This window comes from Gouania willdenowi, chromosome 4 (assembly GCF_900634775.1).
Source record: "Gouania willdenowi chromosome 4, fGouWil2.1, whole genome shotgun sequence".
Lineage (NCBI taxonomy): Eukaryota > Metazoa > Chordata > Actinopteri > Blenniiformes > Gobiesocidae > Gouania > Gouania willdenowi.
In genome coordinates, this window is record NC_041047.1 from 5,924,892 (window position 1) to 5,948,401 (window position 23,510).

A 23,510-nucleotide genomic window follows, 5' to 3' on the forward strand; every position below is an offset into this window, starting at 1 on the left:
GTTATTTTGTCACCAAATGAACAACAAGCCAATGGTCCTAAAGGTGGTGCTGAAGCAAGCCTCTAAATTTCAAAATTTTAAAAATGTACAATAAACCATATGTGCTACAGATTTGGTACATTGAAAAGTCCAGTGTTTTTTTTTTTTTTTTTTTTTCAAAAATCTATGAAACTTATTAAATACATCTCTGTCCCACACAAATCATTTACACAGATTTAAGATTTATCAAAAACTAAGCCTGGAGTGCATCAAAATGTTTCAATGTTTGAAAAACTTTTGGTGCCATGGTAGATGTTTGGAAAATATCAGAATTTTATTTCAAAAAAACACACACATATTATATATGCATATATATATATATATATATATATACATATAATTTTTTTTTTACAGCATTTTGAGTTTTGCTCTCATATGAACAATTGGAGTCAATGCAAAAATGGCAGTTTTTCACTCATGGAGCCAATAAATTATTAATAAATAAATAGCTGAATTATTGACAGTATTATATATATATATAATTTATTTTTTGCATTTTTGTTGTGTTGTCTATTGTAGTTGCCAGTGTGTTTATGATTTTGAGTATTTTTGTGTTTTATGAGTTATTTTGTGTCCATTTGATGTAACTTTTAAGTCATTTTGTGTACTGCCTGTCTATCATAAAGGATTGCCAGATACATTGCTGCTCACGCACAAAGTTCTGTATGACAGGGAAGAGAATCAGGAATAGCAAAAAGGGGAATATAGACATATGCATTCAGAAAGGATGTGTTTATTAAAGTGCATTTATCATTGGGTGCAGTGAAAGCTGCAGAGAAACACAAAATTGACAAATACATTTAATAGCTCTACAACTCCAGTCTTAAACAGGTATAGAAGATCAAAGAATTGACGTTTTTCATCTCTTGATTAGAAAATAAAATTGCTGTATATATATTACCATACCAAACAATTTTTCCCAATGAGGAATAATGAAGTGTTCTCTAAATGTGTAAACGGTCCTGAATGTGTAGGAATTTAAAAACATTGGATTATTGTAACTCACATAAAGTCAACATATTGCCATACAAGAAATTAGCATTACACTACAAACACTGAGCGCTGAGGTAAATAAAACAAACACCATCGTTAAGTTGATGCAAACAAGAATATTGCACAAGCGTGGAAGTAAACAAATATTTCAAGGAAGGTTTCCAACCATTCCATAAAAAACTAATGAGTTTGACCCGAATTATTCTCACTTATCTCTTCCCACCTCTGAAAGTAGCAGCTTAGTTTTAAAAGCATATAGGAAAGTAAGATTTATTTTCCTTTTTAAATTGTACTTCTTTCATTTTATGAGTTATTTTGGTCATAAATTCTGGAAAATAAGTGTAGACTGTTATAATGGTGTGACTACTCACTATTCTTTGTAGCTGTGCTGAGGTATTCTGTTTTATCTCCGGTATGAACAACTTCACATTTTATTACAATGATAATTATTTCCTTATATTAGCTGGTGTGCATGACTATTTGGAGGTGGTGTTAGTAGAGAATCACTATCACAATGTATAAGTAAATAAATGTTTACTACCGTGTGATTAACATTGATTGATTTGATTAACAATTTTCTGTTTTTATTTTAATTTTAAATATGCTCCCTACATCCGGCCGTTACAAATCTCTGCCAGTTTTTTTATTTGTCAGAGAGTTCTAAACCCTAATTACAAAAGCTGAATTATAATGGATGATTGTTTATCATCAAGAATAATATTGTAACTTTTGTTGACGCAGTTGTTAAACGATACTTCCATTGTTACATAACTCAGTTGTACAACAGGTGGGTTCATTCGTTAGTTCACCAACACCTTCAAAAAATGACGGCACTCCCCCATCCGATGCGGCTTGGCACATACTGGCAGACGCACAGCCACGAAGTGCAGTACTGCCCATCTCTGTGAATGGAAAACAAAATGTTTTTAAATTCTAATGTTTTAAACACACACTTAACATGTTAAAAAACATTTTCAAATTCTACCCAATATCCAGTATATATATATATATATATTTTATTTTTATTTACCTTACACAGTATACATAATATATATCCCTATGTCATAATTTTTGACACCACATGTTCTGGTATCTTATTCTATGAAAAAATCCAATATCTAAATTGGTGAGTGCAAATCATTGCAAGGTTTGCCAAGTATTTGCTGATTAAAAGCCATAGTTTTTGCATCTGGTAGCATTCAGTGATTTGATTCCTGAAAGTCGATGAGGTCTGAGCGTGAGTTTCAACCACAGCAGGAATTTAAAACACTGTGGCCAATATTATGCTTGCGCCCCCTGGTGGTGGCTCCACGCGCATTTGCAAATTGCTTCACACATTTGTGAATCTTATGTGGCAAGAGTGTAGCAAAAGTCATGTGTAAGAAGAACATATCAGATCAAGAGCCCCGATATTTACACATCACACATATGTGGGTCGAAATACACCTTTGCAAATACTTTTGCTACAACAAAGGTCCCATATACATGAGGCCTATTATATATTGCAGGTTGATATAATCCCATCTGATTTCTTTTACTGCTATCGGACTGATTTCTGATATCGGATCACGACACCCCTACCATCTACACTCAATCTTAGCAGCTCGTAGTCATAGCATTATATTCCAAGTCAGTAATGTTAAGGTTGACAGTGCTAGGCCTACTCCTAGTACTGAGAGGAGGTGGGGGGGAATCGTTGGGGTTTCTGTTTTTTTTGGCATTCGATACTGGGTTTCCATTCACAAACTCTGTTCACAAGCCAGAATGGTTTGGTTACCCTCCGTCACGTTCCCTATACTGTATATGGTTTCCTTGAAATGCAGACTGGTAGTGTGAGAAGTTTTATGGGAAGATCTTTGCACAAGTACTATTTAGGGTGTGTGGTTAATTTTAATATTTTATAATTCCATGAAACATGATGACAAGGAATTTAACTTCAATGCAACTTGAATGCTGACATATGAAGCATGCCACATAATGTCTACATAAGCAAGTGTGCAAGTTTGGACTTCTGTTTCCACTCAGATGTTCCTCATCTCCCGATTGCCGTCCTTGGGCCTGTACTACTTAAAGTGTGCCAAAGCACATAGAGATGTCTTATGTATGAAATGTCTGCTGGTCCTTTGTCTTCTGTCCAGGATGCCTTTGCCTTGTTCCTTTAATCATGCCACAGTTTGTTTTCCCCATCAAGTCAAACTTTTAAGTCTTTAGTGTGTTTTTTTTTGTGAGTAAATTTGTATTATGTTGAACCTTTTAAGTTTAAGCATTTGTTTTGAACTCTTCAGTCTAAGTCAAATGGACCTTCTAGATAAGTGAGTAAACTTTATTTATAGAGCGCTTTTTACAGGTAAAAACCACAAAGTGCTGTACAAAAATTTCAGTATCAACCCGTCGAAAGAAGACATGTAGCCTGCTGCCTCCATTTACCACTTTTATTTTTTTTGTTATAATTTAATTTCAAATGGAGAATACAAAATCAGCAACATTTAACTTACCATTTCCTTGAATACACCTGTCCTCCTCTCCTTGACAGTCGACGATAAGATCGCACCGATTACCAAAACAAAAGAAGCAGCGCAGATTTTTGAAAGATTGAAGGGTAGGACCTGCGGTAAGAGAGAGAATTGTTGGACTTCTTTTGGTTTTTTACAAAAAATATGTTGCATTTTCTATAATCAGACTCACTGGGTAAGGTCTGAGAGTTGCAGTTGTCTGTGTCACAGCATTCAGCAGATATAAGTCTGCCTAGGAAACCCACATCCACTGAGAATGTCTTTGGGCCCGTGGATGAACACAGAGAGGAAGATGCACATCCTCTAAAGAGACTGAACTCTGAAGAAGAATTTGTTCTGGTCTCTATAGAGTCAAAACACAGACTGTCAGTAATGTCCAGCATCAGAGTGAAAATCACAGATTACAGATGAAAACGTTACCGAGAATAGAAGCTGTGATACACATTGTCTCAGTGGAACATGTGACAGATTTTATAGTTGAACACGTTGAATCAGTGCAGCTCAGACACTGGAGTCCTTCAGCAGGATAAAAAAGATAATAAATACATGAGCATTAGTATTATTATTAGTAAATACTGTACTGTAGGTGCAAAAGAACATGTTTTTCCTAAAAAGGATCACTTAGGAGAATCATATTCAATCATTGTTGTTAATTACAAACAGGTATGACTGAGATGTAGAAACATTGACATGGATATTCAAAGTAATGAGGACAGTCTTGTTGAAACCAGTGTTAATTTTGTCAATTAAAAAAATATGAAATGTGTTAATAATTTATCTTTTTTTACGAGACAATTTTAAACTAGAAAGAGATCTTTGTAATAAAAACAGAACTAATGGTACATTTAAATCATTCATTGAGTGACTGGAACTAGAAAGCTACAGAGAGACTGGCTACGCTAACCAGCGCTAACTGAGCTAAAATCTGTGTACTCTGGGCAACAAAAGCCGTTACCACTGGAAACCTGTCTGTGTGTTAGAGGTGGTGGAATAGTTTTAATTATAATCGATTAACCGTGATTGTTTTATTAACAAATGGAAATCAATTCTTTTGAAATTTCCAAAGCTTGATTATTTACATTTTTCAAATTGTGATATTAACCAGTCGAGTCAAGTCCAATGCCAGGTTTTTGTGATGTAAAGGAATGACACCAAGATAAATAATTTCATAACTTTTTCCACCTTTAATGTGACCTATAACCTGTACAATGCAATTGAAAAACAAACTGAAACCTTTAAAGGGGAAAAATAAAAAAAAACTTAAGATCACCTGGTTGCATAAACATGCACACCCTTAAACTAATACTTTGTTGCGGCACCTTTGGCTTTTATTACAGCACAGTCTTTTTGGGTAAGAGTCTATCAGTGTGGCACATCTTGATGAGGCAATATTTGCCCACTCTTCTTTACAAAACCGCTCCAAATCTGACAGATAGTGAGGGCATCTCCTGTGCACAGCCCTCTTCAGATCACCCCTCAGATGTTCAATCAGATTCAGGTCTGAACTACGGCTGGGTCATTCCAAAACCTCAATCTTATTCTGATGAAGCCATTCTTTTGTTGGTGTGGCTGTGTGCTTAGGGTCATTGTTGTGTTAAAAGATAAAGTTCCTCTTCATCATCAGCTTTCTAACAGAAGCCCATAGGTTTTGTGCCAACACTGCCGGGCATTTGGAACTGTTCATAATTCCCTCCACCCTGACTAAGGCCCCAGTTCCAGCTGAAAAAAAAGAGCCCCAAAGCATGATGCTGCCACCACCATGCTTCACTAGTTTTGGTGTTCTTTTGGTGATGAGCAGTGTTGTTTTTGCGCCAAATATATAAAAAAATATAGCTGTTGTGAAATTATTTGTCTTGGTGTCATTTTTACATCACAAAAACCTGGCATTTGAACAGGGGTGTGTACACTTTCTATATCCACTGTAGGTTAAAAACAACATGTTTGTCCTAAAATATTTAATTTAGAGAATCATATTTAATCATTATTGTTAGTTACAAAGAGGTATGACTGAGATGTAGGAGCATTGACATGGAAATTCAAAGTTATGAGGACTGTCTTGTTGAAACCATTACTTTTTGTCAAAAGTAATGATGAAATGTGTTGTTTACCAATGTTTTTTTCTATGACGAAGACATAAGATATTGTCCATGGTAGAAGTGGCATCGGAACAATGGCAGAGTTGTACTTCTTGCACTTTAAATAGGAAAAGCTGGTCTTATATATGTTATTTGTTTATTAACTTGAATTGAAAATATTATACCCAGAGTATAAGTAAGTAAACCTAGAGTTAGCAAAAAAAAAAGCTTGGTTATTTTTCAAACTGCATTTGTTTTGTCATTTTTCTTCCCAAAAATATCTTCCTGTTTCGTCGTATATGTTCTAGTCTTGTGAACTCTGTTTATCGTCCCACCCCTAGTTATAATACAAGGACCTACATTTTGCACACGCAACACGATGGCCTAGCCCAGTTTCCTGGGGGAATGTGATACTATCACATAGTTAAATCCATCGACTGCTTTGTGTGTGCCAACATGGTTATCTTATTGTTTTGGTGCTTCTTGTAAAAACAGTGATGTAGTTGTACCACGTAATTTCCTCGAACTCTAGTTAGTGTCAATCAAGGCCTCCATCTTTCACAGGGGCAACAGGGGCTTCATTCCAAGCAGCACAATAAAATGAGGGAATCGAATTACGAAATAATAACCTGATGGGTTTGAACCGTATTTACTTTTCATCAACTAAAACCAGACTACATTTTTTAAAGTATAATACCCACTAAGGAATAAACTATAACAATGATGTTTTGTTTACACAAATGTAGAACAATAAATTATATATGTACAATATGTGATCAGATTCCTGATAATGATACATTGTCTTTAGGAGTGAATAACACTTAGATTGGAGAATTGTGTGTTTGAACCATTGTTAAACCAAGTTACTTTTGTAACATAAAGATGGACGATTAAAACTAAAAATTGACTGAAATTTGGACTAAAAAGTATTTACTTTTCAACAAGTAAAACTATCAACAAAATGTAATATTGACAAATGAAAAAAAAAAATAACAGCAGTGATACTTTATACTAAAATGTAGAAGAAAAAAGCATTATTTTGTATAAAATGTGTGATCACAAACATGAAAGTGTTTCATTGTATTAAGGAGTAGGAAAAGCTGAGATTGGAGAAGTAGAGTTATGTGGTCGTACCATCGTTACACAGATCAGTATCACAACATGTGGTTCCACTCGTAAGTTCACCAAGATCTTCATAAAATGGCAGCTCTCCTTTGATTGATGCAGCTTGGCACAGACCAGCAGACACACAGCCTTGTACTGCAGTGCCGTTCTTTGCTGTGAATAGAATGACAAGTTCTCATCAAATTGTAATTTTTTTCTACTGATGTAACCAGCTACAATAAGTTTCATAGTATGTGCATCCAAAACCCATAAATAACACAAAGGAATGTCTGAGTGACAATAGACGAAGGTAAAGTAATAGTGTTAGACACATTGACATTTATGGATAACCATTTAACCACTTCTGAAAGTTGTATTTTTTCATTTTAAATGGACAATAAAACATCAGCAACATAAAAGTGAAACTCACCATTTCCTTTAATACAAATGTCTTCCTCTCCTTGACAGTTTAAGATAACATCACACCGATCATCATCAGAACAGAACAAGCAGCGAATAACATTAGGAGATGAAGTAGGGGTAGGGCCTGGTAAAAGAGACAACATGTTGGACTTATTTTGATTTTATATTCCACTTTTTGTGTACATCAAATACAGTTTGTGGCCCTTTTATATGAGCCTACTCAGGGTGCGATTTGTTAAAAAACATAGGCTGTATAAAAAGTGTTTTAGTGTAAGATTTGGTTCCATAACGTATGAGGAAGGCCTTATTTTAATGTGAAGTGAACCACGGAATTAGCAGAAATATTTTCTCATATTGTTTTTAAATGTGCCAAATGAAAACAAACAAATGAAATCTCAATTCTTTCCCGATATCAGTTGAACAGAAAATATGAAATACAACAAAGTGCTATCGAATTTCTTTCTTTCTTCTTTGTGGTTGAAGTGTATTAAAGCATTTAACATGTAATATCAGAGATTTATAGTCCTTTTCAATAAAGAATTGATCCCAGCAAGATGCATATGTGAAACTATAGGCTAAACAAGAGGCCCTAAACACCATGACTAATTCCACAACAATTTGGGTGCAGTATGGTAAGGATGGGAAAGACAGGCCTTTAGACTTTGTGTCCACAAAGTTTGTTTTTGAGTAATAAATTGTGAGGTACCCTATTTTGACATTAAGGGGAGGTGTATGTCTTTTGGGGCAATGAGAACGTTGACACAGGTGTTAGTCGTTATCAGGGACATGGTAACCTAATAACTGTTCCATATGTGTGACTTGGTTTTCCCAAATCTGTGTATTACAGCGCTGTTGAGGCACAGGCTCAAATTTCCTGCCTTAAGTTTCCATTTGATTGCTAGACTGTTTCTCCCTTATGTTGACACCCAGAACTGAGCTAATTCCTTATATGGTGATGAGCTAATGTTAAAGATTGGAGGACGTACTTCTAAAAGATATATACGCCTTGGCTGCCCCCGAGCAGTTGAGAGTTTTGCTTTTCTCTTTCGGGTTCAGAGTTTTGCAATGATCCGGCTAGCATGCTCTCAACAGGTTTCACTCTTTGTTACTTGTTCAGGACATTGATTGTATTTAATAAATTGCATATTTTTTACAAGTCATTGGTCCGAGGACTTTTTCCACACCACCTTTTTTGTCATCACCATCCACACCACAAGAAACAACATGGTCAAGCGAGTAAAGGTGAGAGTCTGACCATCAGACTAAAACAATCTGCTCCTGCACTTCAGCCTTTTTTGTTCTGCTTTCTGTTTAGCAGATTAATAGCAGTGTGGTGTGATGTCCCTGTTTTAATCCAGATCAAACTTCCTCATTATCCAGAGCCGTGGTTCAGCCAGATAAACCTGCCTGACTGAAGAGGCAAAATGGAAGCGATGTTTCCCACTAAGAGCTCAACCATCTCCAAAAAACAACAACCGTGTCAGTCCGTTACGCACAAGTTCTGCGCAACGAGTTACTTTGGGTTGGAGAGATGTTCATGGATTCTATTTTATCGCATTCATGCCTTACAGTTTGGGGCTGGCATGAGCAAGATCTGTGCCTCTCTGTGCCACCATCCCCACAGGCTAATCACACCCTGATCTTATACTCACTGGGTAAAGTCTGAGAGTTGCAGTTGTCCGTTTCACAGCAGTCAGCAGATATAAGTCTCCCAGAGCGCCCCAGATCCACTGAGAATGTCTTTGGGCCCGTGGATGAACACAGAAAGGGTGATGCACAGCCTCTGAAGACAGTGAACTCAGAAGAAGAATCTGGTGTTGTAAAAACACAGACTGTCAGTTGTGATAAGCGTCAGAGTAAATGTTTTTACTTAAAAATATCAGATTACAAAGGAAAACGTTACCGAGAATAGAAGCTGTGATACACATTGTCTCAGTGGAACATGTGACAGATTTTATAGTTGAACACGTTGAATCAGTGCAGCTCAGACACTGGAGTCCTTCAGCTGGATAAAAATAATAAATACATGAGCAATTAGTAAAACTAGGTTGAAAAAAAACATGATGTTCCTAAAAAGCTTACTTTAAAGAAGCGTATTTAATAACCATCACTAATTACAATGGCAGAGGAAGGAGGTTGTTAGAGGGGGGGTTACACTAAGTAAAACCCACTTACCAATGTTGTAATAGTTAATACTTAACCATATGTTATTGAAAAAGAACTGTAATGATAGTTTGAGATGAGTCTAAATATCTAAAAATTTTCAAACCACTAAAGAAGCCACGCCCATTCCAGTGGCTTAAAATCGCGAGGCCCCGCCCACACCTCTAAAACCAGCACACTGACCTTTGTTACCAAGGAAAGTACGGTATTAGAAATGTTGACACTAATTTGTTAGCACACAGAAAAAAAGTAAATGAATATGAGGACACAATGTGGGATTTACAATGGTTTGGTTCATGCATTTTTCATTTTTTTATTGTTTATAAAGTTTAATTTGAGAATACTTTATTTATTAGCCTAACATTATTAAGTGTTAAATAATAAATAACTTTTGATATTTGAGTTGTTTTGGTTAATAAATAAATTTTCATCAAGTAAAAATAGACTAAAACTACTAAAATAATAATGATTAATAAATAAATCATTATTATTAATATCCCTGAAAATGCTACATTGTCTTTAGCAGGAGATAAAGTTTAAATTGGAGAAGTAGAGTTATGTGGTCGTACCATCGTTACACAGATCAGTATCACAACATGTGGTTCCATTCGTAAGTTCACCAAGATCTTCATAAAATGGCAGCTCTCCATTGATTGATGCAGCTTGGCACAGACCAGCAGACACACAGCCTTGTACTGCAGTGCCGTTCTTTGCTGTGAATAGAATGACAAGTTCTCATCAAATTGTAATTTTTTTCTACTGATGTAACCAGCTACAATAAGTTTCATAGTATGTGCATCCAAAGCCCATAAACAACACAAAGGCATGTCTGAGTGACAATAGATGAAGGTAAAGTAATAGTGTTAGACACATTGAAATTTATGGATAACCATTAAACCACATCTGAAAGTTGTATTTTTTCATTTTAAATGGACAATAAAACATCAGCAACATAAAAGTGAAACTCACCATTTCCTTTAATACAAATGTCTTCCTCTCCTTGACAGTTTAAGATAACATCACACCGATCATCATCAGAACAGAACAAGCAGCGAATACCATTAGGAGATGAAGTAGGGGTAGGGCCTGGTAAAAGAGACAACATGTTGGACTTATTTTGATTTTATATTCCACTTTTTGTGTACATCAAATACAGTTTGTGGCCCTTTTATATGAGCCTACTCAGGGTGCGATTTGTTAAAAAACATAGGCTGTATAAAAAGTGTTTTAGTGTAAGATTTGGTTCCATAACGTATGAGGAAGGCCTTATTTTAATGTGAACTGAACCACTGAATTAGCAGAAATATTTTCTCATATTGTTTTTAAATGTGCCAAATGAAAACAAACAAATGAAATCTCAATTCTTTCCCGATATCAGTTGAACAGAAAATATGAAATACAACAAAGTGCTATCGAATTTCTTTCTTTCTTCTTTGTGGTTGAAGTGTATTAAAGCATTTAACATGTAATATCAGAGGTTTATAGTCCTTTTCAATAAAGAATTGATCCCAGCAAGATGCATATGTGAAACTATAGGCTAAACAAGAGGCCCTAAACCCCATGGCTAATTCCACAACAATTTGGGTGCAGTATGGTAAGGATGGGAAAGACAGGCCTTTAGACTGTGTCCACAAAGTTTGTTTTTGAGTAATAAATTGTGAGGTACCCTATTTTGACATTAAGGGGAGGTGTATGTCTTTTGGGGCAATGAGAACGTTGACACAGGTGTTAGTCGTTATCAGGGACATGGTAACCTAATAACTGTTCCATATGTGTGACTTGGTTTTCCCAAATCTGTGGATTACAGCGCTGTTGAGGCACAGGCTCAAATTTCCTGCCTTAAGTTTCCATTTGATTGCTAGACTGTTTCTCCCTTATGTTGACACCCAGAACTGAGCTAATTCCTTATATGGTGATGAGCTAATGTTAAAGATTGGAGGACGTACTTCTAAAAGATATATACCCCTTGGCTGCCCCCGAGCAGTTGAGAGTTTTGCTTTTCTCTTTCGGGTTCAGAGTTTTGCAATGATCCGGCTAGCATGCTCTCAACAGGTTTCACTCTTTGTTACTTGTTCAGGACATTGATTGTATTTAATAAATTGCATATTTTTTACAAGTCATTGGTCCGAGGACTTTTTCCACACCACCTTTTTTGTCATCACCATCCACACCACAAGAAACAACATGGTCAAGCGAGTAAAGGTGAGAGTCTGACCATCAGACTAAAACAATCTGCTCCTGCACTTCAGCCTTTTTTGTTCTGCTTTCTGTTTAGCAGATTAATAGCAGTGTGGTGTGATGTCCCTGTTTTAATCCGGATCAAACTTCCTCATTATCCAGAGCCGTGGTTCAGCCAGATAAACCTGCCTGACTGAAGAGGCAAAATGGAAGCGATGTTTCCCACTAAGAGCTCAACCATCTCCAAAAAACAACAACCGTGTCAGTCCGTTACGCACAAGTTCTGCGCAACGAGTTACTTTGGGTTGGAGAGATGTTCATAGATTCTATTTTATCGCATTCATGCCTTACAGTTTGGGGCTGGCATGAGCAAGATCTGTGCCTCTCTGTGCCACCATCCCCACAGGCTAATCACACCCTGATCTTATACTCACTGGGTAAAGTCTGAGAGTTGCAGTTGTCCGTTTCACAGCAGTCAGCAGATATAAGTCTCCCAGAGCGCCCCAGATCCACTGAGAATGTCTTTGGGCCCGTGGATGAACACAGAAAGGGTGATGCACAGCCTCTGAAGACAGTGAACTCAGAAGAAGAATCTGGTGTTGTAAAAACACAGACTGTCAGTTGTGATAAGCGTCAGAGTAAATGTTTTTACTTAAAAATATCAGATTACAAAGGAAAACGTTACCGAGAATAGAAGCTGTGATACACATTGTCTCAGTGGAACATGTGACAGATTTTATAGTTGAACACGTTGAATCAGTGCAGCTCAGACACTGGAGTCCTTCAGCTGGATAAAAATAATAAATACATGAGCAATTAGTAAAACTAGGTTGAAAAAAAACATGATGTTCCTAAAAAGCTTACTTTAAAGAAGCGTATTTAATAACCATCACTAATTACAATGGCAGAGGAAGGAGGTTGTTAGAGGGGGGGTTACACTAAGTAAAACCCACTTACCAATGTTGTAATAGTTAATACTTAACCATATGTTATTGAAAAAGAACTGTAATGATAGTTTGAGATGAGTCTAAATATCTAAAAATTTTCAAACCACTAAAGAAGCCACGCCCATTCCAGTGGCTTAAAATCGCGAGGCCCCGCCCACACCTCTAAAACCAGCACACTGACCTTTGTTACCAAGGAAAGTACGGTATTAGAAATGTTGACACTAATTTGTTAGCACACAGAAAAAAAAGTAAATGAATATGAGGACACAATGTGGGATTTACAATGGTTTGGTTCATGCATTTTTCATTTTTTTATTGTTTATAAAGTTTAATTTGAGAATACTTTATTTATTAGCCTAACATTATTAAGTGTTAAATAATAAATAACTTTTGATATTTGAGTTGTTTTGGTTAATAAATAAATTTTCATCAAGTAAAAATAGACTAAAACTACTAAAATAATAATGATTAATAAATAAATCATTATTATTAATATCCCTGAAAATGCTACATTGTCTTTAGCAGGAGATAAAGTTTAAATTGGAGAAGTAGAGTTATGTGGTCGTACCATCGTTACACAGATCAGTATCACAACATGTGGTTCCACTCGTAAGTTCACCAAGATCTTCATAAAATGGCAGCTCTCCTTTGATTGATGCAGCTTGGCACAGACCAGCAGACACACAGCCTTGTACTGCAGTGCCGTTCTTTGCTGTGAATAGAATGACAAGTTCTCATCAAATTGTAATTTTTTTCTACTGATGTAACCAGCTACAATAAGTTTCATAGTATGTGCATCCAAAGCCCATAAATAACACAAAGGCATGTCTGAGTGACAATAGATGAAGGTAAAGTAATAGTGTTAGACACATTGACATTCATGGATAACCATTAAACCACTTCTGAAAGTTGTATTTTTTCATTTTAAATGGACAATAAAACATCAGCAACATAAAAGTGAAACTCACCATTTCCTTTAATACAAATGTCTTCCTCTCCTTGACAGTCCAAGATAACATCACACCGATCATCATCAGAACAGAACAAGCAGCGAATACCATTAGGAGATGAAGTAAGGGTAGGGCCTGGTAAAAGAGACAACATGTTGGACTTATTTTGATTTTATATTCCACTTTTTGTGTACATCAAATACAGTTTGTGGCCCTTTTATATGAGCCTACTCAGGGTGCGATTTGTTAAAAAACATAGGCTATATAAAAAGTGTTTTAGTGTAAGATTTGGTTCCATAACGTATGAGGAAGGCCTTATTTTAATGTGAAGTGAACCACGGAATTAGCAGAAATATTTTCTCATATTGTTTTTAAATGTGCCAAATGAAAACAAACAAATGAAATCTCAATTCTTTCCCGATATCAGTTGAACAGAAAATATGAAATACAACAAAGTGCTATCGAATTTCTTTCTTTCTTCTTTGTGGTTGAAGTGTATTAAAGCATTTAACATGTAATATCAGAGGTTTATAGTCCTTTTCAATAAAGAATTGATCCCAGCAAGATGCATATGTGAAACTATAGGTTAAACAAGAGGCCCTAAACCCCATGGCTAATTCCACAACAATTTGGGTGCAGTATGGTAAGGATGGGAAAGTCAGGCCTTTAGACTTTGTGTCCACAAAGTTCGTTTTTGAGTAATAAATTGTGATGTACCCTATTTTGACATTAAGGGGAGGTGTATGTCTTTTGGGGCAATGAGAACGTTGACACAGGTGTTAAGTAAGTAAGTAAGTAAGTAGTTTATTTATAAAGCGCTTTTTGCAGATAAAATCACAAAGTGCTGTACAGAGTTGTGGTAAAAGTACAAGTGAAACACAATAGAATAATAAAACAAGAGTGCATAAAAATCATAAGAACAGCAACATTAAAGGACGAATAAAAATTAAAATCCAGTTAACTAAAAGCTTTACTGTAAAGTGTAGTCTTCAGCAGTTTTTTTAAAAGTGTCCACACAGTTGAGCTCCCTGAGAGACTGGTGCAGGTTATTCCAGAGTCTGGGAGCTACAGCCTGGAACACCAGGTCTCCTCTGGTTTTAAATTTAGTTTTTGGCGTCTTTAGGAGACCCTGACCTGAAGACCGAAGGCATCGCCCTGATGAGTAGGGGCACAACAAGTCCGAGATATATTTAGGGGCCTGACCATGTAATGCTCGGTACGTGACAACTAAAATTTTATATTCTATGCGAAACTTAACTGGAAGCCAGTGCAGAGTAGCAAGAATGGGGGTGAAGTGGGATGTTCTAGAAGCACCAGTTAAAAATCTGGCAGCAGCGTTCTGAATGATCTGGAGTCTGTTTAGGGTCGACTTATTAAAACAAGTAAAAACAGAAATACAGTAGTCAATACGAGATGATATAAATGCGTGTATGACCAGTTCCAGATCTGATTTTGATAATAGATGCCTCACTTTAGAGATATTTCTCAGGTGGTAAAAACAGTTTTTAGTCAATTGACGACAATGTCCCTCCAAAGACATGGACTGATCAAAAACAACCCCAAGGTTTCTGAGGCTGGTTTTAACAGATGAGCCCAGATCACCAAGAGAGTTTTTAGTTAGAGGGTTAGTGTTAGTCGTTATCAGGGACATGGTAACCTAATAACTGTTCCATATGTGAGACTTGGTTTTCCCAAATCTGTGTATTACAGCGCTGTTGAGGCACAGGCTCAAATTTCCTGCCTTAAGTTTCCATTTGATTGATAGACTGTTTCTCCCTTATGTTGACACCCAGAACTGAGCTAATTCCTTATATGGTGATGAGCTAATGTTAAAGATTGGAGGACGTACTTCTAAAAGATATATACGCCTTGGCTGCCCCCGAGCAGTTGAGAGTTTTGCTTTTCTCTTTCGGGTTCAGAGTTTTGCAATGATCCGGCTAGCATGCTCTCAACAGGTTTCACTCTTTGTTACTTGTTCAGGACATTGATTGTATTTAATAAATTGCATATTTTTTACAAGTCATTGGTCCGAGGACTTTTTCCACACCACCTTTTTTGTCATCACCATCCACACCACAAGAAACAACATGGTCAAGCGAGTAAAGGTGAGAGTCTGACCATCAGACTAAAACAATCTGCTCCTGCACTTCAGCCTTTTTTGTTCTGCTTTCTGTTTAGCAGATTAATAGCAGTGTGGTGTGATGTCCCTGTTTTAATCCAGATCAAACTTCCTCATTATCCAGAGCCGTGGTTCAACAAGATAAACCTGCCTGACTGAAGAGGCAAAATGGAAGCAATGTTTCTCACTAAGAGCTCAACCATCTCCAAAAAACAACAACCGTGTCAGTCCGTTACGCACAAGTTCTGCGCAACGAGTTACTTTGGGTTGGAGAGATGTTCATGGATTCTATTTTATTGCATTCATGCCTTACAGTTTGGGGCTGGCACGAGCAAGATCTGTGCCTCTCTGTGCCACCATCCCCACAGGCTAATCACACCCTGATCTTATACTCACTGGGTAAAGTCTGAGAGTTGCAGTTGTCCGTTTCACAGCAGTCAGCAGATATAAGTCTACCAGAGCGCCCCAGATCCACTGAGAATGTCTTTGGGCCCGTGGATGAACACAGAAAGGGTGATGCACAGCCTCTCAAGACAGTGAACTCAGAAGAAGAATCTGGTGTTGTAAAAACACAGACTGTCAGTTGTGATAAGCGTCAGAGTAAATGTTTTTACTTAAAAAAATCAGATTACAAAGGAAAACGTTACCGAGAATAGAAGCTGTGATACACATTGTCTCAGTGGAACATGTGACAGATTCTATAGTTGTACACGTTGAATCAATGCAGCTCAGACACTGGAGTCCTTCAGCAGGATAAAAATAATAAATACATGAGCAATTAGTAAAACTAGGTTGAAAAAAAACATGACGTTCCTAAAAAGCTTACTTTAAAGAAGCGTATTTAATAACCATCACTAATTACAATGGCAGAGGAAGGAGGTTGTTAGAGGGGGGGTTACACTAAGTAAAACCAACTTACCAATGTTGTAATAGTTAATACTTAACCATATGTTAATGAAAAAGTACTGTAATGATAGTTTAAGATGAGTCTAAATATCTAAGAAATTTCAAACCACTAAAGAAGCCACGCCCATTCCAGTGGCTTAAAATCGCGAGGCCCCGCCCACACCTCTAAAACCAGCACACTGACCTTTGTTACCAAGGAAAGTACGGCATTAGAAATGTTGACACTAATTTGTTAGCACACAGAAAAAAAAGTAAATGAATATGAGGACACAATGTGGGATTTACAATGGTTTGGTTTATGCATTTTTCATTTTTTTATTGTTTATAAAGTTTAATTTGAGAATACTTTATTTATTAGCCTAACATTATTAAGTGTTAAATAATAAATCACTTTAGATATTTGAGTTGTTTTGGTTAATAAATAAATTTTTATCAAGTAAAAATAGACTAAAACTACTAAAATAATAATGATTAATAAATAAATCATTATTATTAATATCCCTGAAAATGCTACATTGTCTTTAGCAGGAGATAAAGTTTAAATTGGAGAAGTAGAGTTATGTGGTCGTACCATCGTTACACAGATCAGTATCACAACATGTGGTTCCACTCGTAAGTTCACCAAGATCTTCATAAAATGGCAGCTCTCCTTTGATTGATGCAGCTTGGCACAGACCAGCAGACACACAGCCTTGTACTGCAGTGCCGTTCTTTGCTGTGAATAGAATGACAAGTTCTCATCAAATTGTAATTTTTTTCTACTGATGTAACCAGCTACAATAAGTTTCATAGTATGTGCATCCAAAGCCCATAAATAACACAAAGGCATGTCTGAGTGACAATAGACGAAGGTAAAGTAATAGTGTTAGACACATTGACATTTATGGATAACCATTTAACCACTTCTGAAAGTTGTATTTTTTCATTTTAAATGGACAATAAAACATCAGCAACATAAAAGTGAAACTCACCATTTCCTTTAATACAAATGTCTTCCTCTCCTTGACAGTTTAAGATAACATCACACCGATCATCATCAGAACAGAACAAGCAGCGAATACCATTAGGAGATGAAGTAAGGGTAGGGCCTGGTAAAAGAGACAACATGTTGGACTTATTTTGATTTTATATTCCACTTTTTGTGTACATCAAATACAGTTTGTGGCCCTTTTATATGAGCCTACTCAGGGTGCGATTTGTTAAAAAACATAGGCTGTATAAAAAGTGTTTTAGTGTAAGATTTGGTTCCATAACATATGAGGAAGGCCTTATTTTAATGTGAACTGAACCACTGAATTAGCAGAAATATTTTCTCATATTGTTTTTAAATGTGCCAAATGAAAACAAACAAATTAAATCTCAATTCTTTCCCGATATCAGTTGAACAGAAAATATGAAATACAACAAAGTGCTATCGAATTTCTTTCTTTCTTCTTTGTGGTTGAAGTGTATTAAAGCATTTAACATGTAATATCAGAGGTTGATAGTCCTTTTCAATAAAGAATTGATCCCAGCAAGATGCATATGTGAAACTATAGGTTAAACAAGAGGCCCTAAACACCATGACTAATTCCACAACAATTTGGGTGCAGTATGGTAAGGATGGGAAAGACAGGCCTTTAGACTTTGTGTCCGCAAAGTTCGTTTTTGAGTAATAAATTGTGAGGTACCCTATTTTGACATTAAGGGGAGGTGTATGTCTTTTGGGGCAATGAGAACGTTGACACAGGTGTTAAGTCAGCAAGTAAGTAAGTAGGTAAGTAAGTAGTTTATTTATAAAGCGCTTTTTGCAGATAAAATCACAAAGTGCTGTACAGAGTTGTAGTAAAAGTACAAGTGAAACACAATAGAATAATAAAACAAGAGTGCATAAATATCATAAGAACAGCAACATTAAAGAACGAATAAAAATTAAAATCCAGTTAACTAAAAGCTTTACTGTAAAGTGTAGTCTTCAGCAGTTTTTTTAAAAGTGTCCACACAGTTGAGCTCCCTGAGAGACTGGTGCAGGTTATTCCAGAGTCTGGGAGCTACAGCCTGGAACGCCAGGTCTCCTCTGGTTTTAAATTTAGTTTTTGGGGTCTTTAGGAGACCCTGACCTGAAGACCGAAAGCATCGCCCTGATGAGTAGGGGCACAACAAGTCTGAGATATATTTAGGGGCCTGACCATGTAATGCTCGGAACGTGAGAACTAAAATGTTATATTCTATGCGAAACTTAACTGGAAGCCAGTGCAGAGTAGCAAGAATGGGGGTGAAGTGGGATGTTCTAGAAGCACCAGTTAAAAATCTGGCAGCAGCGTTCTGAATGATCTGGAGTCTGTTTAGGGTCGACTTATTAAAACAAGTAAAAACAGAAATACAGTAGTCAATACGAGATGATATAAATGCGTGTATGACCAGTTCCAGATCTGATTTTGATAATAGATGCCTCACTTTAGAGATATTTCTCAGGTGGTAAAAACAGTTTTTAGTCAATTGACAACAATGTCCCTCCAAAGACATGGACTGATCAAAAACAACCCCAAGGTTTCTGAGGCTGGTTTTAACAGATGAGCCCAGATCACCAAGAGAGTTTTTAGTTAGAGGGTTAGTGTTAGTCGTTATCAGGGACATGGTAACCTAATAACTGTTCCATATGTGAGACTTGGTTTTCCCAAATCTGTGTATTACAGCGCTGTTGAGGCACAGGCTCAAATTTCCTGCCTTAAGTTTCCATTTGATTGATAGACTGTCTCCCTTATGTTGACACCCAGAACTGAGCTAATTCCTTATATGGTGATGAGCTAATGTTAAAGATTGGAGGACGTACTTCTAAAAGATATATACGCCTTGGTTGCCCCCGAGCAGTTGAGAGTTTTGCTTTTCTCTTTCGGGTTCAGAGTTTTGCAATGATCCGGCTAGCATGCTCTCAACAGGTTTCACTCTTTGTTACTTGTTCAGGACATTGATTGTATTTAATAAACTGCATATTTTTTACAAGTCATTGGTCCGAGGACTTTTTCCACACCACCTTTTTTGTCATCACCATCCACACCACAAGAAACAACATGGTCAAGCGAGTAAAGGTGAGAGTCTGTCCATCAGACTAAAACAATCTGCTCCTGCACTTCAGCCTTTTTTGTTCTGCTTTCTGTTTAGCAGATTAATAGCAGTGTGGTGTGATGTCCCTGTTTTAATCCGGATCAAACTTCCTCATTATCCAGAGCTGTGGTTCAACAAGATAAACCTGCCTGACTGAAGAGGCAAAATGGAAGCAATGTTTCTCACTAAGAGCTCAACCATCTCCAAAAAACAACAACCGTGTCAGTCCGTTACGCACAAGTTCTGCGCAACGAGTTACTTTGGGTTGGAGAGATGTTCATGGATTCTATTTTATCGCATTCATGCCTTACAGTTTGGGGCTGGCACGAGCAAGATCTGTGCCTCTCTGTGCCACCATCCCCACAGGCTAATCACACCCTGATCTTATACTCACTGGGTAAAGTCTGAGAGTTGCAGTTGTCCGTTTCACAGCAGTCAGCAGATATAAGTCTACCAGAGCGCCCCAGATCCACTGAGAATGTCTTTGGGCCCGTGGATGAACACAGAGAGGGTGATGCACAGCCTTTCAAGACAGTGAACTCAGAAGAAGAATCTGGTGTTGTAAAAACACAGACTGTCAGTTGTGATAAGCGTCAGAGTAAATGTTTTTACTTAAAAATATCAGATTACAAAGGAAAACGTTACCGAGAATAGAAGCTGTGATACACATTGTCTCAGTGGAACATGTGACAGATTCTATAGTTGAACACGTTGAATCAGTGCAGTTCAGACACTGGAGTCCTTCAGCAGGATAAAGATAAAAAATACATGAGAAATTAGTAAAACTAGGTTGAAAAAAACATGATGCTCCTGAAAAGCTTACTTTAAAGAAGCGTATTTAATAACCATCACTAATTACAATGGCAGAGGAAGGAGGTTGTTAGAGGGGGGTTACACTAAGTAAAACCAACTTACCAATGTTGTAATAGTTAATACTTAACCATGTGTTAATGAAAAGTACTGTAATGATAGTTTAAGATGAGTCTAAATATCTAAAAATTTTCAAACCACTAAAGAAGCCACGCCCATTCCAGTGGCTTAAAATCGCGAGGCCCCGCCCACACCTCTAAAGCCAGCACACTGACCTTTATTACCAAGGAAAGTACGGTATTAGAAATGTTGTGAGGCTAATTTGTTAGCACAAGGACACAATGTGGGATTTACGATGGTTTGGATTATGCATGTTTTATTTTTTTTTTATTGTTTATAAAGTTTAATTTGAGCATACTTTATTTATTAGCCTAACATTATTAAGTTTTAAATAATAAACTTTAGTTATTTGTGTTGTTTTGGTTAATAAATACATTTTCATCAAGTAAAAATAGACGAAAACTACTAAAATAATAATGACTAATAAATGAACCATTATTAACATTCCTGAAAATGTTACATTGTCTTTAGCAGTAGATAAAGTTTAAGTTATAGAAGTAGAGTTGTGTGGTCATACCATTGTTACACAGATCAGTATCACAACATGTGGTTCCACTCGTAAGTTCACCAAGATCTTCATAAAATGGCAGCTCTCCATTGATTGATGCAGCTTGGCACATATTGGCAGACGCACAGCCGCGAATTGGAGTACCACTCTTTGCTGTGAAAAGACGACAAGTTCTTATTGAAATGTGATTAAAATGAATTGCAAATCGTATTCTACCAATGAAGCAAAGCCTATTTGTGTGAGATGTTTTATTTGTTTATTTTTTTTTTTTTAAATTTAATTATTTACAAATGATATCAAACAAAACAGAACAGAAGGGTATTATAATTACAAAGATTCCTATTCACACTTGGGTCTTATAGATTGCCCATTTCTGATCAAAATTAGCAGATTTCAGTCTTAGGTAGTGAGTGATTTTTTCCATCGCATACATTTCTTCCATTATCTCTTCTCATTGTGACAAAGTTAAAGTGACACTCTTCAGCCAGTTTCTTGAAATGGTTTTTTAGCGTGACAGGGTTTTATAGTGTGTGCAGCCAAGGCAATAAACAACACAATAACATGTCTGAGTGACAACAGATAAAGGTAGGGTGTGTTTAAATCAAACTTCTGGGAAAGAATAAAATAGCACTGGCAGTGTCACAGAGTGAAAACAATTATTTCTTGGTCATAAAAATGCTGGTCGCTGGTGGCGCAACACTTAGGAAGGAGGTTCAAATCCATCTAGGTCATCACATCAACTTCTCGTGTTGTACGTGGCTTTGGATAAAAGCTTCTGCTAAATGAAAATCTATTGTATTATCTTTTAAAATGTCTACATTATAGATTTATTACGTTTAATGGTTGTGATTTAAATTTCAAAACAGCAGCAACATAAATGCTAAACTCACCATTTCCTTGAATACACATGTTCTCATCTCCTTCACAGTCCAATACATCATCACAATGATCATCATCAGGACAATAGAAACATTGCAGATCATTGGGAGACTGAGGCGTAGGACCTGGTAAAAGAGACAAATGTTAGACTTCTTTCAGTTTTGTATTCCACTTTTTGTCTACACCAAATGTGTGGCCCTTTTCTATAATCCTACTCACTGGGTAAGGTCTGAGAGTTGCAGTTGTCCGTGTCACAGCACTCAGCAGATATACGTCTTCTAGGAGAACCCAGATGCAGTGAGAATGTCTTTGATGAACACAGAGAGGAAGATGCACAGCCTCTGAAGAGAGTGAACTCAGAAGAAACTGGTGAGAGTCAAAACAGAGACTTTCAGTATTGATAGAAGGTATAGGCAGCTCACCATTGAAATGTGACTGTGAAAACACAAAAAAAGTTAAGGCAACAGGATGAAAACGTTACCGAGAATAGAAGCTGTGATACACATTGTCTCAGTGGAACATGTGACAGATTCTATAGTTGAACACGTTGAATCAGTGCAGCTCAGACACTGGAGTCCTTCAGCTGGATATTTCAAGAAAACAAGTCAAACGAATGTTATTAAAGAGACAAACAGATAATTCCAGTATAAAAATGTATTTGCTTTGTGACTTTGATTCATGAACAAAAGTTTACAAGGGACACAGCATTATTAAGATCTGTTTAAATATCTGTTCAGAGCCATTTTATTTGGTGTTGGGCAACATTTCAATTAACCTTCCAGGTTAAAGTGAACTTAATGAGATTACTTTAATTAACTGGATTTTATGAAATTAAAAAAGGACAACTGGTATCTCAAGGGGAATCATTAAAATAAGAAATCTTACCTGAAATGGAGAAAATCCAAAGGAGACTGACAGAAAGTAGCAGCTTCATTTTGATCAACAGGTAAGTGCCGAAACCTCACTTATCAGAGTCCAATAGCATAATGAAAAAAGCTTCAGTGCATCAACAATAGCATGCCTGGACACTCCCTTTCTATACTTAACATGTAATTAAACTAAATTGTTGTCATTGCCTAGGGTTCCATTAAACCTGATCATCCTGATTGTAACAAGTACATACTTTAAGGTTAGAGATGCATTTACGTATGTTAATAGTGCAGCTGAGGACTGTGGCTGCTCCACAGCGCAGCAAGAATTCCGAATAACAACTCCAGACACGTATTAGCTCCAACCAGTGCTCATTTTGTTGACAAAAAGTTTTAATTAGGTTTTCACAGATTGGTGGTTAAGATTAAAGATTAAAAAAATTAAATCAGGGCTTTCGCCTTGTACAGGCCATGTAATGTTATTACATTAATGGAATTTGTACTCTGCATTTAACCCATCCCTGAGGAGCAGTGGTCAGCCATTTTGCGGCGCCTGGGGAGCAGTTTGGGGTTAAGGGACTTGCTCAACAAACTGCAGTGACGGCCCAGGTGAGGCTTGAACCGGCAACCCTCCAATTACAAGCCCAGCGTCCTTAACCACTAGGCCACAAACTATAGAATATGTATTATCAACACAATAATGAGCAAGGTTTTAATTCCTTTGGTTTCTGTTCTTTTTAACTCACCTTTGCAACTTATAATTTAAAACAAAACAATATTTACAGTACACTGATGAACACCCTGCAACCTAGCCTATTTATTAACTAGTG

At 36.7% G+C, this 23,510-nt stretch overlaps 1 protein-coding gene across 5 annotated transcripts; it reads right to left on the reverse strand.

Annotated features, from left to right (window-relative positions):
- Nucleotides 1-754: 754 nt before the first annotated feature.
- Nucleotides 755-22,828, reverse strand: LOC114462257 (protein psiR-like). 5 transcript variants are annotated; one of them, XM_028444952.1, is made up of 25 exons: nucleotides 22,697-22,828; nucleotides 22,293-22,394; nucleotides 22,031-22,177; nucleotides 21,823-21,936; nucleotides 20,942-21,085; nucleotides 20,140-20,235; nucleotides 19,889-20,047; nucleotides 17,382-17,498; nucleotides 16,982-17,125; nucleotides 16,152-16,247; nucleotides 15,901-16,059; nucleotides 13,404-13,520; nucleotides 13,004-13,147; nucleotides 12,174-12,275; nucleotides 11,923-12,081; nucleotides 10,280-10,396; nucleotides 9,880-10,023; nucleotides 9,051-9,152; nucleotides 8,800-8,958; nucleotides 7,155-7,271; nucleotides 6,755-6,898; nucleotides 3,966-4,067; nucleotides 3,718-3,888; nucleotides 3,528-3,638; nucleotides 755-1,934 (listed from the first exon to the last, which is right to left on the reverse strand). In XM_028444952.1, the coding sequence occupies exons 1-25, from the start codon at nucleotides 22,743-22,745 to the stop codon at nucleotides 1,777-1,779; spliced, it is 3,174 nt and encodes a 1,057-aa protein (XP_028300753.1). In that variant the 5' UTR covers nucleotides 22,746-22,828; the 3' UTR covers nucleotides 755-1,776. The 5 variants fall into 5 exon arrangements, with proteins under 5 accessions (XP_028300753.1, XP_028300756.1, XP_028300754.1 ...); XM_028444955.1 differs by having other exon boundaries at nucleotides 12,174-12,269; nucleotides 16,152-16,253; XM_028444953.1 differs by having other exon boundaries at nucleotides 3,966-4,061; nucleotides 16,152-16,253.
- Between the last annotated feature and the right edge of the window lie 682 nt (nucleotides 22,829-23,510).

What these genes read in the sequence shown, in the direction of transcription:
- LOC114462257 (XM_028444951.1), bottom strand. Translation starts at nt 22,745, where the DNA reads ATGAAGCTGCTACTTTCTGTCAGTCTCCTTTGGATTTTCTCCATTTCA. An exon ending in TACTGATCTGTGTAACGATG is followed by an intron (nt 4,068 to 6,754) that starts GTACGACCACAT and finishes TTTTTTATCCTG; the next exon opens with CTGAAGGACTCCAGTGTCTG. An exon ending in CAACTCTCAGACCTTACCCA is followed by an intron (nt 3,639 to 3,717) that starts GTGAGTCTGATT and finishes CTCTTACCGCAG; the next exon opens with GTCCTACCCTTCAATCTTTC.